Source organism: Chelonia mydas, chromosome 19 (assembly GCF_015237465.2).
Source record: "Chelonia mydas isolate rCheMyd1 chromosome 19, rCheMyd1.pri.v2, whole genome shotgun sequence".
NCBI lineage: Eukaryota > Metazoa > Chordata > Testudines > Cheloniidae > Chelonia > Chelonia mydas.
This window is the reverse complement of record NC_051259.2, coordinates 17,666,714-17,686,159: the sequence shown is the minus strand read 5'-3', so window position 1 is coordinate 17,686,159 and position 19,446 is coordinate 17,666,714. Positions and strand designations below refer to the sequence as shown.

The 19,446-nt window shown below is 49.0% G+C and overlaps 1 protein-coding gene across 18 annotated transcripts in view; it reads right to left on the bottom strand.

Moving 5' to 3' along the window:
* SCMH1 (Scm polycomb group protein homolog 1) overlaps positions 1 to 19,446 on the bottom strand; it is a 115,050-nt gene that overhangs the window by 36,104 nt on the left and 59,500 nt on the right. For all 18 annotated transcript variants that reach the window (XM_043532410.1, XM_043532416.1, XM_043532420.1 and 15 more), the window contains 2 exons: positions 1,577 to 1,809; positions 688 to 814 (listed from right to left, as the gene is read on the bottom strand). In XM_043532410.1, the coding sequence (XP_043388345.1) occupies positions 688 to 814; positions 1,577 to 1,809 (360 nt within the window). The remainder of the gene's footprint in view (positions 1 to 687; positions 815 to 1,576; positions 1,810 to 19,446) is intronic.

The following is a 19,446-nucleotide window of genomic DNA, read 5'->3' as shown; positions in this document are numbered from 1 at the left end:
ACCTTAGCTTGGTCTTTCTAGGCTCTCGACCCTTGCTCCTTTTTGCCCAAAGCGACTCTGGCTGCCTCTCCACACTACTAGGAGCTCAGTGGACCCAGCAAGACTCAGCAACAGACACCCTGACTTTTACTGCAGGGTTCTGGGGTGACTTGACGGCAGAGGCTGCCCCCCTCTCTGGTTTCAGAGAGAACTAGAGTGCTGAGGCCCTTCCTGCCTCAGAGCAGCCTGGGCCCGGAGAAATGCCCCTCCTAGAGCGGCTGCGTTGCTCGCATGAGTGTGCAACCATACGGCTCCAAGAGAGCACTCTGCACCTGGCTGCAAGGTGCGCCTCAGCCCAGAGTGAAAGGTCTCGAGTGTCTATGCAGACATCCTCTATGAACAAAAGGAGCGTTCAACCCACAGGGGATGCCTCTAGGTACCACTAAGCAATAATTTATGGCAGGAAAATGCAGTGCAATCGCCTAGCTCTAGCCACGGTCCTGAGAAGCAGAGGAGATGAGGGAAGGCCTGGGGAGCCTCTGGGTCTCTTTCCAGCCTGATTCTTCTCTGCGTTAGGCCGCTCTCATTTCCGCATCGGCCACACTCACTGCCACATTTGGAAATCGTGGCATCTTCACTTGATATTTTCTGGGTTCCCCCAGATTCCTTAACTGCATCATCTTCACTGAGGGGGTGACCCCAGCTTACCTGTGGGGGCCTGCATGGCAGAGCTGGGGATGGTAGCAGCATCCTGGGGCACAGTGCTTGTGTCTGGCTCTGGGGTGCTCGTTGTTGGAGAGGTGGGGGCTGGATTCAGCAAAGTCCGAGGTTTCCTCTGCAGAAAGGGATTGGGAAGAGTTCTCCTTTTACACAAGCTCACCATCCTGCCCCGCCTTCCGCCCTCATCAGACCCCGCCCCCATCCTGCTCTACCCTCCCACCCACATCAGACCCCACCCCCAACCCTGCTCTACCCACCCAGCCACCGCCCTCATCAGACCCCACCCCCATCCTGCTCAAACCCTGCCCACCAACCTCCTCAGACCCCGCCCTGCTTTACCCCTCCACTGCCCTCATCAGACCCCGCCCCCCCTACCCCTGCCACCGCCCTCAGCAGACCTCGCTCCCCCCATCCTGCTCTACCCACCCCCCCACCACTGCCTTCTTCAGACCCCACCCCCTGCTTGGCCATGCTTCCTGACACTTGTAAATATGCTTATCCCTGTGGCTGCGAGGCTGGAGTCCAGTTACTCCCTCCATTCCACACCCCTGCCCAGCGCATGTGCTGCCAGCCCCTGCGGGGCTGAGGAGCTGGAGTCTGGAGATGCTCCCAACCCCCACACTCCATGGGTGTGCTCCCATTACCCGTCAGTCCTAGGGCTGGACTTTGCCTCTTACACACACAAAAGCATAGGGGACGGAGGGTGCTGGGGGTGCGGTTTCCATCACACACAGGCGTTACAGTTTGGTTCACTGGCTCTCAGCACCCGCACTGTACAAATTGTTCCAGCCCCCTGCACAAAACACAGCTGCTCTCCACCCCAGAGGCACACACGCCCCATTCACATGTGATCACAGACACATACCCTGTCACCTACCTTACTGCCAGGCTTTGGTCCCCTCTTTTTGGGGAATTTCAGAGGCTCCACGGACTTGGAAGGGGTAGGGATGGGGTGATGGATCAAGGCCTTGGGCGTCCGGCCGCGCTTCTTGCCCGACTTGCGACGCTTTTGCTCAGGTTGGAGCCCCAAAGCAGTCTTCAGGCTGCCGTGCATGCTGGGCTTCTCAGCACTTCCTTCGGAGACAGGGAACGGGCTCTTTGGAATCACAACTGCAGTCAAAAGGAGGACGACGACCATCGTTTACACACGGTGACGTAATTACTCGCGCACACAGCTGTGGGTCCGAATACGAGTGGCTTCTGTCCGTAAACGCCGCCATCCCCAGGCAGCAGCAACCTTCGCTGAGCCCTAGTTAGAGAGCTCAGAGCTGAGCGTGCAGATGGTTTTTCTGCATCTCATGTAGGAGCCCAAATCCCCTGACCTCCAGTCCAGTGCTTTAGCCATACGGCAGCCCTTCCTCCTAAAACATGGGACACTCTGCCTTAAGTTAGGTGGACTGCTCAATTATCATAAGAACATGAGAACAGCCACACTGGGTCAAACCAATGGTCCATCCAGCCCAGTCTCCTGTCTTCCAACGGTGGCCAATGCCAGGCATCACAGAGGAAATGAACAGAACAGGTAATCATCAAGTGATCTATCCCGTTGCCCATTCCCAGCCTCTGGCAAACAGAGGCTAGGGACACCATCCCTGCCCATCCTGGCTAATAGCCATTGATGGACCTATCCTCCATGAATTTATCTAGTTCCTTTTTAACCTTGTTATAGTCTTAGCCTTCGCAACTTCCTCTGGCAAAGAGTTCCAGAGGTTGACTGTGCGTTGTGTGAAGAAATACTTCCTTCTGTTTGTTTTAAACCTGCTGCCTATTCATTTAATTTGGTAACCCCTAGTTCTTGTGTTGAGAGAGTAAATAACACTTCATTTACCTTCTTCACACCAGTCATGATTTTATAGACCTTTATCAGATCCCCCAGTCGTCTCTTTTCCAAGATGAAGTCTCAGTCTTCTTATTCTCTCTTCATACAAAAGCTGTTCTTTTCCCCTAATCCTTTCTGTTGCCCTTTTCTGAACCTTTTCCAATTCCAGTGTATCTTGTTTGAGATGGGACGACCACATCTGCACGCACTGTTCAAGATGTGGGAGTACCATGGATTTATACAGAGGCAATATGATATTCTCTGTCTTGTTATCCATCCCTCTCCTAATGGTTCCGAACATTCTGTTGGTTTTTTGACTGCTGCTACTCATTGAATGGATAATTTCAGAGAACTATCCACAATGACTCCAAGATCTCTAATTTAATTTAGCTAATGTAGACCCCATTTATATGCATAGTTGAGATTATGTTTTCCAATGTGCATTACTTTGCATTTATCAACACTGAATTTCATCTGCCATTTTGTTGCCTAGTCACCCAGTTTTGGGAGATCCCTTTGTACCTCTTCGCAGTCAGCTTTGGATTTAACGATCTTGTGTAGTTTTGTATCATCTGCAAACTTTGCCTAACCACTTTTTACCCCTTTTTCCAGTTCTTGTATGAATATGTTTAACACTACTGGTCCCAGTACAGACTCCTGGGGGATATGGCTATTTACCTCTCACCATTCTGAAAATTGAGCATTTATTCCTACCCCTTGTATCCTATCTTTTAACCAGTTACTGATCCAGGAGAGGACCTTCCCTCTTATCCCACGACAGCTTATTTTGCTTAAGAGCCTTTGGTGAGGGTCCTTGTCAAAGGCTTTCTGAAAATCTAAGTACACTATCTCCACTGGATCACCCTTGTCCACATGCTTGTTGACCCCCCTCAAAGAATTCTAGTAGATGGTGAGGCACGATTTCCCTTTACAAAAACCATGCTGACTCTTCCCCAACAAATCGTGTTCATCTATGTGTCTGACAATTTTGTTCTTTACTATAGTTTCAACCGATTTGCTCAGTGCTGAAGTTGGGCTTACCAGCCTGTAACTACCAGGATTGCCTCTGAAGCCTTTAAAAAAAATTGGCATCACATTAGCTATCCTCCAGCCATCTGGTTCAGAAACTGATTTAAATGATAGGTTCACATACCACAGTTAGTAGTTCTGCAATATCACATTTCAGTTCCTTCAGAACTCTTGGGTGAATCCCATCTGGGCCTGGTGACTTATTACTGTTTAGTTTATCAATTTGTTCCAAAACCTCCTCTAATGACACCTCAATCTGTGACAGTTCCTCAGATTTGTCACCTAAAAAGAATGGTTCAGGTTTGGGAATCTCTCTCACTGTGAAGACCGATGCAAAGAATTCATTTAGCTTCTCTGCAATAGCCTTAGCTTCCTTGAGTGCTCCTTTAGCATCTTGATCAGCCAGTGGCCCCACTGGTTGTTTAGCAGGCTTCTTCCTTCTGATATACTTAAACATTTTTTTGCTGTTACTTTTTGAGTCTTTGGCTAGCTGTTCTTCAAATTCTATTTTGGCCTTCCTAATTACATTTTTACACTTCACTTGCCAGAGTTTATGCTCCTCTCTATTTTCCTCAATAGGATTTAACTTCCACTTTTTAAAGGATGCCTTTTTGCCTCTAACTACTTCTTTTACTTTGTTGTTTAGCAATGGTGGCACTTTTTTGGTCCTCCTACTTGTGGTTTTTTTTAGTTTGGGTATACATTTAAATTGAGCCTCTATTACTTTGGGCACTGTACCTTTTAATTTCTGTTTAACTAACTTCCTCATTTTTGTGTAGTCCCCCTTTCTGAAATTAAAAGCTACCACGGTAGCTACTTTGGTATCCCCCCCCAGGGATGTTGAATTAATACCAAGCAATTAAGCTATGTTCGCCTCTTGGCCCAGATTCTGTATTCCATGTAGGATTAAATCAAGAATTGCCTCTCTCTTTGTGGATTCAGGACTAGCTGCTCCAAGAAGCAATCATTTAAGGTATCAAGAAACTTTCTTTCTGTATCCCGTCCTGAGGTGACATGTACCCAGTGTAACAGGGTCAGGCCAGATGGCTACAGGAGAGTGATCCTATTGGGATCCAGGAATTGCTAAAGGACCCCCCGCCACATCCCCAGCCTAAGGGGAGGATCCACAGGACCCGGAAGCCAAATGATTCCGGGGCACAACTAATAAAATAACAAGGACAGGAGTGCAGTGATAGAAAGTGCGGTGATAGGTGATACAGGACAGTGATAGAAGGTAGATATATTAGCCCCAGATTAAGCAGATCCCTTTTCCCTGAGTAAGATAATGGGCTGTTCAAGAACAATTAAGAAGCTACCAGAATCAATTAGGACAGGCAGGCTAATCAGGGAACCTGGTTTTAAAAAGGACCTCACTTCAGTTAGTGAGACGCGTGTGAGGAGCTGGGAGCAAGAGGTGCAAGAAGCGAGAGTAAGTAGGCATACTGCTGGAGGACTGAGGAGTACAAGCATTACCAGACATCAGGAGGAAGGTCCTGTGGTGAGAATAAAGAAGGTGTTGGGACGAGGCCATGGGGAAGTAGTCCAGGGAGTTCTAGCTGTCATGCACCTGTTAGAGGAGCCACTCCACAGGTGCAATCCACAGGGCCCTGGGCTGGAACCCAGAGTAGAGGGGGGGGCCGGGTTCCCCCCATCCCCCTCAACTCCCTATTTGAGACAAGAGGAGTTGACCTGGACTGTGGGTCCCACCAGAGGGGAAGGTCCCTGGCCTGTCCCCCGACCCACTAGGTGGGTCAGCAGAGACTGTGGGGATTGTTCTCCTCCCTTTCCCCATGCTGGCCAGTGATGAAGTTAGCTGCGTGAACGGCAGGTTTGAGCCACTAGCAAAAGTGGCCAAACTGAGGGCTGCCGTGAATCTCTGAGGTGAACAAATCCGCCAATAAGCGCAGGACCCACCAAGGCAGAGGAGGAACTTTGTCACACCAGTCAATATGGGGATAGTTGAAATCTCCCATTATTAATTATTATTATTATTACTACTGAGATTTTTATTTTATAGCCTCTCTGATCTCCCTGATAATTTCACAGTCATGATCACCATCCTGGTCAGGTGGTCAGTAGTATAACACTGCTGCTATATTCTTAATATTCAAACATGGAATTACCAGCCATAGCGATTCTATGGTACAGTTTGGTTCACATAATATTTTTAAATCATTTACTTCATTGGCACTGAACTCCCTGAGAAGCAAGACTCTAGTCCTACCTCTTCATATAAGTTACCTTGTTATCAAGTCCTGCCCTTTCTTTACTGTATGTGGTGGCCTATCATGGAGAACGCACAGAGAACATTCCAAACAGGAGGGCTGGTCAGCACCCGCCTGACAGTCACAGAGGCAGTGCTGTGTTCGAAAGCCCCTTCTAGTACTTGCAGGCAAAAAGTCAAATTTGCAGTGCCCACAACTTTCCAATGCATTGCAGCTGCGAGATGCGGCCTCCACCCTTGATCCCTACAGACTGGGGCTGCTACTCACAACCCGAAGTGCTAGCTCCTGTCCAGACCAAATAAGATGGCATGCTCCACTCAAGGTACTGCCCAACCTAAATGAAGTGACACCAAATTGCCTGCAGCTGGCACCTGCAGTCCATTTGCACTTCCTTCTTAGGGCTCTCCAGGCTGCAAGGTCAGTCTGCCCCAGTATCAAAACACAGCCCTTTGGGTACTTGCCTACTATTAAAGGGGACAGCCCCTTTTTCCTCTCAGCCCTTTTCTCAAGTTTCCTTGTTTTTCTGCATCCCCTTTATCCCCCCTTAGTCATTCATCTGCTCATCTTCTCATAGGGACAGGAGGTGAAGTGACCCAGCTCAGCTGATTAATATTTTGCTCTAGAATTTAAATATCTATGAAAAAAAATAAATAAGGCCCAAATTTTCAGGAATTTCCACTAATTTTGGGGTGCATCAGGTTTTGGGAGCCCAACCTGAGATACCAATGGATATTTCAAATGGAGGCACATAGATTAGTAATTGCTATTGTAAATGTCCATCCAGATGTCTACCCTCATGGTCATGGAGAAAACCTTCAACATGTGAACTGAGTGTAACTGATGCAGTGATGTCTGTCTAAGTCAACAGTTGTAAACAACAGCTTCCAGAGGTGAACTGCCACTCTTCATCTCCCAGACTAGAGGACTCCCTATGTGCGAGGGCACTGAAATGACAATACACCCCTAATTCCCGAGTCCCATCTGTTTACTCTTTGCTCACAGGGGCAGGCTCCAGACTTCTCACCTCTTAAGTGAGAGCCTGATATTGATTTCAACCTCTAGAGGAGTGGGTGGGAAGGTGGCTAGCCCTTGTGCATTTGGTAAGAGCCCTGTGAGAACCCAGATGAACATGCTAGTCAGCAAGGGGAAATGCAGTTTTGGATCAGGTGAGCAGTAAGTGGCTGATCACCCCATATTCTGTCTCTGCCCATTAGAGGGTTACAAGCGTTTGACAGGAATGGGGTGGCCTAGCCTGCACCTTCAACAGCTATCTCACAGGCTTTACCAGCCTGAAGCCCTCAGCACCCAGAGCAGAGATGTTGCCAGCATCTCCTAGGCACACAGGCTATTCTAGATGTAGGCTGGAGACTTTTAGCTTCAAGGCAGGTGCCCCAGCCACAAGAAAGCCTCCTTAAGGCTACGGGCTCAAACCTTCCTCCCACCACAGCCTGAGGGAAACTGCTAAGGCCGGAGTGGGGATGAGCTCCTCATTTACGTCCAAGGAGAGACACACCAGACCTTGCTGGTGCAAACACAACGGCAACAAATGAACCAGAGAAGAGCACCCTGGGTCAAGCCTCAGTGCGGGAATGCAGGCCAGATGGCTGGGGCTTTGTGAAGGTGCTCAGGCACTACAGCACCAGGGGCCAATACCTAGACAAAGGGCAGAGCCGAGAGGGGCAAGGCTCCACGGGGGAGCAGAGGAGCCTAGGAGAAGTGGCCTGTGGGAGGCCAGGGCAGGCTTGTGTGTACTGCACTGAGTCCATAAGCTCCAGCTACCAGCCACAACAGCAAGGGGTTTACTTGGGAGGAGGGATGAATACGAACTAAGACCCTTAAGTGAAAAAGTCAGCAGTGTCCCCCTCAGCTCCTAGCCCAACTCCTCGCTCCCACTGGTCACTGCTACAGGAGAGGCAGCTGTCGGTCACAGAGCCCCGGCTATTTCCCACCAACTGTCCGAGGAGAGCAGTGCTGCTGTACGGGTGTCTCTCTGGTGGGGGCTCAGGCTGGCAGGGTGAAGGGATTCCAGCCCCCACATGTAAACAAGATGCCACACCCAGACCTTGGCAGAGGTGAGGTTAGCTCAGTGGACATAGCAGGCAAGGCTCTGCGGTCCATTCCCATCTCGGCCATGAATCACTGGGCCCTTGGGCAACTGACTCAGGCTTTCCCTCCTGCAGCTTACGTGAGAGAAGGAGACTTGCTGCACCTGGGGCCTGGGCCGATGGGAGTCTGAGCTGCTTGCCCGTCTCTCCATTTACCCAGCACCAGCTGGAATCGTTTACACCAGCGGAAAGTGGGCGTGAAACACTACACTGCTGACTGAGAGCGTTTTAGACCCACGCTGTACTCGCTCTTCAGTGGGGCAAACGACAACAACCTAGCCCTGAACTGGGCCCACTGTGCTTAGTACGTGGATAATATGAGATTTAGGACGACTTCACTTTTAATCTCCTTGCTTTTATGTGCTTGGCTCTGTAAATGATGTGAAATTGAAGGATTGGGCCAGAAGAAATCTGATGAGGTTCAACAAGGACAAGTGCAGAGTCCTGCACTTAGGAAGGAAGAATCCCATGCACCGCTACAGACTGGGGACTGACGGGCTAAGCAACAGTTCTGCAGAAAAGGACCTGGGGATTACAGTGGACAAGAAGCTGGATATGAGTCAGCAGTGTGCCCTTGTTGCCAAGGAGGCCAAAGGCATATTGGGCTGCATTAGTAAGAGCACTGCCAGCAGATTGAGGGAAGTGATTATTCCCCTCTACTGGGCGCTGGTGAGGCCACATTTGGAGTATTGCATCCAGTTTTGGGCCCCCCACTGTTGTCGGTAGCTACCGGTGTGGTGCTCTGCTCTTGTCTGACAATAACAGTCGGCTGTGTGCGTGTTCCCTCTGTGTATTGCCCTGGCTCTGTGCAGATAGCTGACGCAGCAGACCCCAAGAGAACACCCAATGACCACAGACTCTAGTAAGGTATGAAGGCACCTGGCCAGGTTTATTGTCAAACAAAGCACAGTAATAGTTTCCTATAGACTCTACGGGACATACTATGAATTTGTGCCCCCTGGCAATGGACACAGCTCAGTCAGGGGTGGGACACTCCACTGCCCCCTCGGCTGGACAAAGATATGCGCTCCAGGACCTATTTTTATACAGTTGCAGGACAGATTACTCATCCCTACTGACATATTGAGGTACAGCCCCTTGACTCATGAGGGTGCTGTCTCCCACTTTGATCATGTTGGTTCAAACAAACAGGTCTGTCCATCATGCTGTCCTTTTGACCCTGTCTTTGGGATGCACCTGGCTGTTCCTTGTTATCTCTGTGAAGTGTCCTCATATTGGGATGTCCAGGTGCCATCTTGGCAAACGTTCCTCTTATTACTACTTATATCATTAGGGCATGCTTTCTAGGAGCCCTTTCCTTACCAAGTTCTGCAATTAGGGCCTGCCTCTGGCTCACAGCTCAGCTTTGCTTAGCAATCCCTGGAAGTACTTTGGTTCAGGCTTTAGGCCTCAGACCAGGCCTCTGATACAAGGGTTTATGTTTCAGGGCCTCTTTCTACACCCACTACAGAAGGCATGTGGACAAATTGGAGAGAGTCCAGCAGAGGGCAACGAAAATGATGAGGGGGCTGGGACACATGACTTAGGAGGAGCGGCTGAGGGAACTGGGATTAGTCAGTCTACAGAAGAGAAGAGTGAGGGGGGATTTGATAGCAGCCTTCAACTACCTGAAGGGGGTTCCAAAGAGGATGGAGCTCGGCTGTTCTCAGTGGTGGCAGATGACAGAAGAAGGGGCAATGGTCTCAAGTTGCAGTGGGGGAGGTCTATTGGATATTAGGAAAAACTATTTCACCAGGAGGGTGGTGAAGCACTGGAATGGGTTACCTAGGGAGGTGGTGGAATCTCCATCCTTAGAGATTTTTAAAGCCCGGCTTGACAAAGCCCTGGCTGGGATGATTTAGTTGGGGACTGGTCCTGCTTTGAGCAGGGGGTTGGACTAGATGACCTCCTGAGGTCTCTTCCAACCCTGATATTCTATGATAAATGTCAGTACACTGTCACTCAGCAACCTAATTTTAAAATAAGGCATCTATGTAGTGGGAAGATATACAGAAAATGGGTGTGGGGTGATCAAGATTTATTACCACATGTCTGAAAGAGTATATTAGCAATGGAATCAATACTTGACCGGACAGAAAAGTAATACAATAGCACAAGTGCAATGCAAGCTGAATGTTTGAAATGGCTGGTTATTTTCCAGATGACTGTGGTGTCTGCTACAGGGGGTAGTACCGCAGTTCTGTTAAACCTGTGATCAATCCAGGCCTTATTGAGACCAGACAGACAGACTTGGTCTGCTCTAGGCTCATACAGTAATGTCCAAGTTAAATGTTAATATTTATTGGCACACGGAACTGGAATAGCTGTTTCGGTGAGGCTCTTTTGTAACAGACTGGTATAGCCATGGCCTCAGCTGCTTTCATGGCAGTAAGAACAGGAGTACTTGTGGCACCTTAGAGACTAACAAATTTATTTGAGCATAAGCTTTCGTGAAGTTTATGTTAACTGGAACCTTAAGGAACATCACTACATGCTGGAGTGACAAGTAGTTCATCAGATTTGTGTAGGAGGGGAGGAGAGAGTTCTCTACATATTTTATAGGGTACCAGACTTAGCCATGCTGCAAAATGTCAGAATGGAAGGCATCTGCCACTTGCATGGGAGCTCCGATTATGCAACCACAGCCCTCATCCACATAGCTCTTCAATTCATGAATGATCAGAGTGACTGACACTTCATTATCTAACTACGTTATTCAGATCACTCCATGTGTTCTTAAGCTCCATGAGCTGAACCTCCCTTGCTTATTGGCTCCCAGAAGAATGATCAGTTTTCTTCACATGTAATGAATCCTGCAAGATAACTAACCATTTCCCTCTATTCAGACAACATTGAATTCGCAGAGTCTGATCTCACACATCAAGAACCTGCTGCCATCTTTATTTTAAGCCAGCCTCCTTCTAGTCTGCAGCAGTGAAATTTACCACAGAATCAAATTAAAAAAAAAAATTTCAAGCCCTTACTGTTGAAAAGAAAATCTTCCAAAAGTGCCCCAAGAGTAACTGATGCAGCAGTGTTTGCATACAGCTTGAAACAGCTCTGAAAGGCATGAACCATCCCACTCACTGTAAAGGAGCGTTAACTCCAAAAATTGAACTGTGACAGTTTAAATGCCAACACTGACTATTGTACTGCTGAATATTTTAGTTGGAACATCCAGCAAGTGTGCTTATCCCACACCCATTACTCACTTCCCTATGCCTTCCCAAGTGCTGAAAGCTCATACCGTCCTCTACCCAACTGTCAAAACCTCCAGCTTCCCCTTAGACAATTTCTACAGTGCAGCCATATTGCCAGAACAAATACCTGTGGCACACTGAAAATGGGAAATTTAGGGCCCAAGCTGAACAAATCAGATTTACTGTCAAATGAACACCAGAATTACTGATTGACTTGGTAATTTAGATAGTAATTCCATAAAAATAGATCTGCTGCAGCATTTCCAGCCTGCTGAAGCAGCAAAGACCCTTGCCAGAAAACTTAAGCCATCGGCTTCTAAAGGAATAAACATCTTTTCCCAGCTGTGGGATCCATGATGTATATGCAGTTGGTGTGTAGTACCGGCAATATTTGCAGCTTCACCTTGCTGTTAAATTCAGCTAAACTTTGTGAGAGATTCTATTAAAGATAAGTCTCCTTGTCACTTTAACCAACACCAGAAAACCGCATTTGTAATTAGCAGCTTCCCACAGCCTTGTCCAAGCCTAAATAAAATAAAAACAAGAATCTTTGGGGCCAGGCTGTACAGTGGAGCAGAATACGTTCCCTGTCTGTCATTCTCCTCCCGTGAGACACAGCAGTAGCCGTTAAACACTCAGCATTTAACGTAACGGAGATCCCTGCTCTAAGCAAGGGAAAAACTGATGCCATCATGTGATAATCGTTGGTAACTGATTTTCTAATGACGACCAGTGGTGTACGCCCACTGATCAAACGAACAGGTAAGGCACTGGTTCTGTCCAGAAGTCCACACAGTTCAACCATCTTTATTTAACATTCTCTCTACCTAAAATGGCTTTAAAATTACTCTTCTTGGAGGGAGAATATGGTTAGTGGTTCCTTCTTGCTGTAAGTGCCCATGACTGGCAGGCCCTGTCCCATGCCACTGGTATGGGAGTGATCTAGCCCAGAAGAGAGATTAGAGAGATATTCAATGGAGATGAGCAAGTTTACCATGCACTTAAAGACAGATTGTTTCCAAAGAAAATCCTGTTAGGAATTTGCTGGATGCAAAGACTCAAGCATGGGAATTGCAGAAGGATTAGCATTCAGTATATGTCTAATACGGAGACAAGGTGTTCAGTGGAATACTCAGATTCCTAGATTTTGAGGCGGCTGGAGAATTTTCCCTCACTGGTGTCTGCCAGGCCGGCTCCACGCCCTCTGGAGTCACACGGTTATGCGCCAGTATGACGAGCGCCACCGGCCCTGCACCCTCTCAGCTCCTTCTTGCCAGTTACTCCAACAGAGAAACAGGAGGGTGGGTCACGGAATGAACATGAGCAACACATCTCAAAGAACAACAACTACGAAAGGTTAAGTAACTGTTTTTAATTCTTAGAGTGCTTGCTCACGTCCATGCCATGCAAGATGATTCACACGCAGTCCCCCCAGAGATGGGCTCGGAGTTCATGGACATGCTGACTGAAACACTACTCTTCTGAAACTGGTGTCGTCTTGGGGCTGTTGGGTGATGGCGTAGTGGGATGTGAAGATATACACCAATGACGAGATTGCAGCTCTGCATACGTCCTGGACTGGGACCTGTGTGAGAAACGCTGCTGACAAAGCCTTGTGGAGTGAGCGGTTAAAATGGCCAAAGGCAGGACATTCGCCTGCTCATAGCAGGCCCAAATACAGAAAAGGACAAGATCCTCTGGGCTCACAGAGGAAAACCTCTCATCCTTTCCGCTATTGCTACGAAGAGTTACGTGGACTTGCGGAAGCGTTTAGTCCTTGCAATATAAAAAGCAAGGGCACGCCTAACGTCCAATGAGTGAAGCCCCCATTCCCCAGAGTTCTCATGAGGTTTCGGGAAGAAGACTGGTAGAGAAATGGCTTGGTTGTTATGGAATTGTGACACCACCTTTGGTGCGAAGGCCAGATGGAGGCGCGGTTGGACCTTGTCCTTAAAGGACACAGTGTAAGGTGGTTCTGACATAAGGGCCTTGATTTCAAAGACCCTTCTGGCCGAGGTGATTGCCACCAAGAAGGCTACCTTCTGTATGGCATGGACATGAGAAAGGACTCAAAGAAGAAAAAACAGCTACTTAACCTTTCGTAGTTGTTGTTCTTTGAGATGTGTTGCTCATGTCCATTCCGTGACCCACCCTCCTGCCTCTCTGTTGGAGTTACTGGCAAGAAGGTGCTGAGAGGGTGCAGGGCCGGTGGCGCTTCTCATACTGGCGCATAACTGTGCAACTCCAGAGGGTGCTAGAGCCAGCCCGACAGATACCACTGAGGGAAAATTCTCCAGCAACAGTGCACGTGGCACACACCTAACATGGAACGGACATGAGCAACACATCTCGAAGAACAGTTATGGAAGGTAACCAGAGAGAAGTAGCAGGGGGCACAATGCTAATGGCTCAAAGGGGAGACCCGTGAGTCTTGAAAGAACCAGGTTTAAGTCCCATGGGAGGAGGGGAAGGCTGTCAGCTTGCAGACCTGAGGACAGAGCCTCTCCAGCCCTTGAGAAACCACACCGTCATCTCATGAGAGAACATTGACCTGCTGTTCACTGGTGGGTGGAAGGCTGAGATGGCTGCTAAATGCACCTTAATAGATGCAAGGGCCAGGCCCTGCTGCTTTAACTGGAGCAAACAGTCCAAACAAAAGGAGTTTGCCTGGGAGTTCGCCTGCAGAAAGCCCACTGAGGCTTACATCTTGCCGGATTCTCTGAGTAATTACTACAACTCCTGAGGAAGCTCGTAGAAGGAAGGTAATATGGATGGGGGGTGTTCAGCTGTTGTGACCTGCACCGGATGTGCTATATTTGTCTTTCTTCCACAGGACAGATGCGACTTTGTCTGTACAAAGTGCAAGCTGGTCTCCACACTGGAAGAGAACGTTCAAGGTCTGGAGCAACAGGTATCGACCCTGCGTTGCATAAGAGAAACTGAAGATTTCCTGGACGGATGTCAGGATAGGCTTCTATGGGCACAAGGTTCTGAAGATTCAGAGCAGGCTGCACAACGGGGACAGAAGGATGGTGAAGAAATTTGGCATCATGTGACCTCCAGAAGAAAAAAGGGGAACGTCCATGTACCAGCAGGGCAGACACAGGTAAGTAACCGTTTTCATGTTCTCTCCACAGGTACTAATGCGGAGAGTGGACCAGATGACACGTCTGAGGGAAGGGAGCAGAAAGAGACTCCGCCGATTGGAAGGAATGAGATGCACTGTCCTAGGGTTGGGGGTTCCATGACCACCGCTCCCAAGAGAAGGAGGCGAGTGGCGGTGGTCGGGGACTCTCTCCTCAGGGGGACTGAGTCATCTATCTGCCGCCCCGACCGGGAAAACCAAGAAGGCTGCTGCTTGCCAGGAGCTAAGATTCGCGATGTGACGGAGAGACTGCCGAGACTCATCAAGCCCTCAGATCGCTACCCCTTCCTGCTTCTTCACTGGGCACCAATGATACTGCCAAGAATGACCTTGAGCAGATCACTGTGGACTACATGGCTCTGGGAAGAAGGATAAAGGAGTTTGAGGTGCAAGTGGTGTTCTCGTCCATCCTCCCCGTGGAAGGAAAAGGCCTGGGTAGAGACCATCGAATCGTGGAAGTCAACAAATGGCTACGCAGGTGGTGTCGGAGAGAAGGCTTTGGATTCTTTGACTATGGGATGGTGTTCCATGAAGGAGGAGTGCTGGGCAGAGACGGGCTCCATCTTACGAAGAGAGGGAAGAGCATCTTTGCGAGCAGGCTGGCTAACTTAGTGAGGAGGGCTTTAAACTAGGTTCACCGGGGGAAGGAGACCAAAGCCCTGAGGTAAGTGGGAAAGCGGGATACCGGGAGGAAGCACAGGCAGGAACGTCTGTGAGGGGAGGGCTCCTGCCTCATACTGAGAAAGAGGGGCGATCAGCAGGTTACCTCAAGTGCCTATATACAAATGCACAAAGCCTGGGAAACAAGCAGGGAGAACTGGAAGTCCTGGCACAGTCAAGGAATTATGATGTGATTGGAATAACAGAGACTTGGTGGGATAACTCACATTACTGGAGTACTGTCATGGATGGATATAAGCTGTTCAGGAAGGACAGGAAGGGCAGAAAAGGTGGGGGAGTTGCACTGTATATAAGGGAGCAGTATGACTGCTCAGAGCTCAAGTATGAAACTGCAGAAAAACGTGAGAGTCTCTGAATTAAGTTTAGAAGTGTGAGCAACAAGGGTGATGTCGTGGTGGGAGTCTACTATAGACCACCAGACCAGGGGGATGATCTGGACGAGGCTTTCTTCCGGCAACTCGCAGAAGTTACTAGATCGCAGGCCCTGGTTCTCATGGGAGACTTCAATCACCCTGATATCTGCTGGGAGAGCAATACAGCGGGGCACAGACAATCCAGGAAGTTTTTGGAAAATGTAGGGGACAATTTCCTGGTGCAAGTGCTGGAGGAACCAACCAGGGGCAGAGCTCTTCTTGACCTGCTGCTCATAAACCGGGAAGAATTAGTTGGGGAAGCAAAAGTGGATGGGAACCTGGGAGGCAGTGACCATGAAATGGTCGAGTTCAGGATCCTAACACAAGGAAGAAAGAAGAGCAGCAGAATACAGACCCTGGACTTCAGAAAAGCAAACTTTGACTCCCACTTGGAACTGATGGGCAGGATCCCCTGGGAGAATAACATGAGGGGGAAAGGAGTCCAGGAGAGCTGGCTGTATTTTAAAGAATCCTTACTGAGGTTACAGGGACAAACCATCCCCATGTGTAGAAAGAATAGTAAATATGGCAGGCGATCAGCTTGGCTTAACAGTGAAATCCTTGCTGCTCTTAAATACAAAAAAGAAGCTTACACGAAGTGGAAGATTGGACAAATGACCAGGGATGAGTATAAAAATATTGCTCGGGCTTGGAGGAGTGAAATCAGGAAGGCCAAATCACACCTGGAGCTGCAGCTAGCAAGAGATGTTAAGAGTAACAAGAAGGGTTTCTTCAGGTATGTTAGCAACAAGAAGAAAGTCAAGGATAGTGTGGGCCCCTTACTGAATGAGGAGACAACCTAGTGACAGAGGATGTGGAAAAAGCTAATGTACTCAATGCTTTTTTTGCCTCTGTCTTCACGAACAAGGTCAGCTCCCAGACTACTGCACTGGGCAGCACAGCATGGGGAGGAGGTGACCAGCCCTCTGTGGAGAAAGAAGTGGTTCGGGACTATTTAGAAAAGCTGGACGAGCACAAGTCCATGGGGCCGGATGTGTTGCATCCGAGAGTGCTGAAGGAGTTGACGGATGTGATTGCAGAGCCACTGGCCATTATCTTTGAAAACTCATGGCGATTGGGAGAGATCCCAGATGACTGGAAAAAGGCTAATGTAGTGCCCATCTTTAAAAAAGGGAAGAAGGAGGATCCTGGGAACTACAGGCCAGTCAGCCTCACTTCAGTCCCTGGAAAAATCATGGAGCAGGTCCCTCAAGGAATCAATTCTGAAGCACTTAGAGGAGAGGAAAGTGATCAGGAACAGTCAGCATGGATTCATCAAGGGCAAGTCATGCCTGACTAATCTAATTGCCTTCTATGACGAGATAACTGGCTCTGTGGATGAGGGGAAAGCGGTGGACGTGTTATTCCTTGACTTTAGCAAAGCTTTTGACACGGTCTCCCACAGTATTCTTGCCAGCAAGTTAAAGAAGTATGGGGTGGACGAATGGACTATAACATGGATAGAAAGCTGGCTAGATTGTCGGGCTCAACGGGTAGTGATCAATGGCTCCATGTCTAGTTGGCAGCCGGTATCAAGTGGAGTGCCCCAAGGGTCGGTCCTGGGGCCGGTTTTGTTCAATATCTTCATAAATGATCTGGAGGATGGTGTGGATTGCACTCTCAGCAAGTTTGCAGATGACACTAAACTGGGAGGAGAGGTAGATACGCTGGAGGGTAGGGATAGGATACAGAGGGCCCTAGACAAATGGGAGGATTGGGCCAAAAGAAATCTGATGAGGTTCAACAAGGACAAGTGCAGAGTCCTGCACTTAGGACGGAAGAATCCAATGCACCGCTACAGACTAGGGACCGAATGGCTAGGCAGCAGTTCTGCAGAAAAGGACCTACGGGTTACAGTGGACGAGAAGCTGGATATATGAGTCAACAGTGTGCCCTTGTTGCCAAGAAGGCCAATGGCATTTTGGGATGTATAAGTAGGGGCATTGCCAGCAGATCGAGGGACGTGATCGTTCCCCTCTATTCGACATTGGTGAGGCCTCATCTGGAGTACTGTGTTCAGTTTTGGGCCCCACACTGCAAGAAGGATGTGGACAAACTGGAAAGAGTCCAGCGGAGGGCAACAAAAATGATTAGGGGACTGGAACACATGACTTATGAGGAGGAGAGGCTGAGGGAACTGGGGATGTTTAGTCTTCAGAAGAGAAGAATGAGGGGGGATTTGATAGCTGCTTTCAACTACCTGAAAGGGGGTTCCAAAGAGGATGGCTCTAGACTGTTCTCAGTGGTAGCAGATGACAGAACAAGGAGTAATGGTCTCAAGTTGCAGTGGGGGAGATTTAGGTTGGATATTAGGAAAAACTTTTTCACTACGAGGGTGGTGAAACACTGGAATGCGTTACCTAGGGAGGTAGTGGAATCTCCTTCCCCAGAAGTTTTTAAGGTCAGGCTTGACAAAGCCCTGGCTGGGATGTTTTAGTCAGGGATCGGTCCTGCTTTGAGCAGGGGGTTGGACTAGATGACCTCCTGAGGTCCCTTCCAACCCTGATATTCTATGATTCTATGACAGACTGCAGGGAAGATCAAGATGGGGATAGAGAGTGCGCTGAGAAGCCCAAATAGAGAAGTGCTTCCACTTGTCTGAGTAGATAGCCCTGGTGGAAGGGTTTCTACTGTCTAGCAAGATCTGCTGGATCTGTTCCAAGCAAGCCTGTTCTTCAGGGTTCAGCCATGCAGCATCCATGCAGTTAGGTGCAGGGAGGCGCTGTTGGGATGAAGAAACCAGCCATTGTCTGGTGAAATTAGGTCCGGATGGAGTGTGAGTGAAAGGGGAGTTGCTACCAACAGATCCGAAGCAGGCTAAACTAGTGTTGACATGGCCATGCAGGGGCTATCAGAATAACTCTTGCCTTATCCTGTTTGATTTTTAGGAGGACCTTGTGAACCAAGGAGATTGGGGAAAGGTGTAAAATAGGAGATCTGTCCACGGGAGCACAAAAGTGTCAGAGAGGGAGCCAGGCTGAGCCTGCACAGTGAACAAAACTGATGGCACTTCCTGTTCTGCCTGGTAGCGAAAAGGACCACCTGAGGAGGACTGCACCTTTGGAAGATGAACCTGTGACCTCCGGGTAAAAGGACCAGTCATGGCGAGAGGAAAAGGATCTCCTGAGGTGAACCGCCAGTACAGTTCAGGCTCCTGGGAGATTTGACGCCTCAAGACGAATGGAGTGTTTCATGCCCAAGTCCCACAGATGGCTTGCCTCCTTACACAAGGCCGAAGATTGAGCCTCTCTCTCTGCTTGTTGATGTAAAACATGGCCGCAGTATTGTCTTTCAGGACCTGCACCACCTTGCCTGAGATCTGGGGGAGGAACACTTGGCATGCTAAGCTTACCACCCTGAGCTCCCTGATGTTTAAGTGCAGGGAGAGTTCTTCTTGGGACCAGACGCCCTGAGTCCCGAGGTTGTTGAGGTGGGATCCCCACCCTAGGTCTTACACGTCCAAGACTAAGGCTATCAAGGGTTGAGGGGTCCCCCATCATTACCGATCTCTGGTCTTTCCACCCTTCCAGGGATGCGAGGACCAGAGGAGGGACCATGAGCACTGAGTCCAAGTGGTGTCTGCTCCAGGAGTAAACTTACACTAGATACATCTGGAGGGGTTTGAGGAGCAGCCTTGAGTGCTGGGCCATGTAAATACATATATATGCCCCAGTAGCTGGAGGCAAATCTGAGCTGTTGTGATTGGGCAGACCCTGATATTGGATATCAGGTCCAACATGGTCTGGAATCGGGCCTCCGGCAGGAAGGCCCTGCCTTGGGTTGAGTCAAATACTGCCCCAATAAATTCTATTTTCTGAACTGGGACAAGAGTTAACTTCTGCTCGTTTATCAGCAGACCCGCACTCAGAAGGTGTCTCGGACCATGCTGATGCTGTTCTGTACTGTACTTGAACCTGCGACCAACCTTTGATCATTCAGTTGTCAAGTTACTGGTAGACCTGGACACCTCAACGTCTGAGGAAGGCTGCTACTACTGCCATAAACTTCATGAAAACCCTGGGGGGGCTGCCGACAGGGCAAAGAGAAGAGTGGTGAATGAATGGTGCAGGGAAGAGCTTGATGCCAGGGAAGTGCTTTGCCAAAGTGCTTGGTTCCAAATCGGAGGGGCT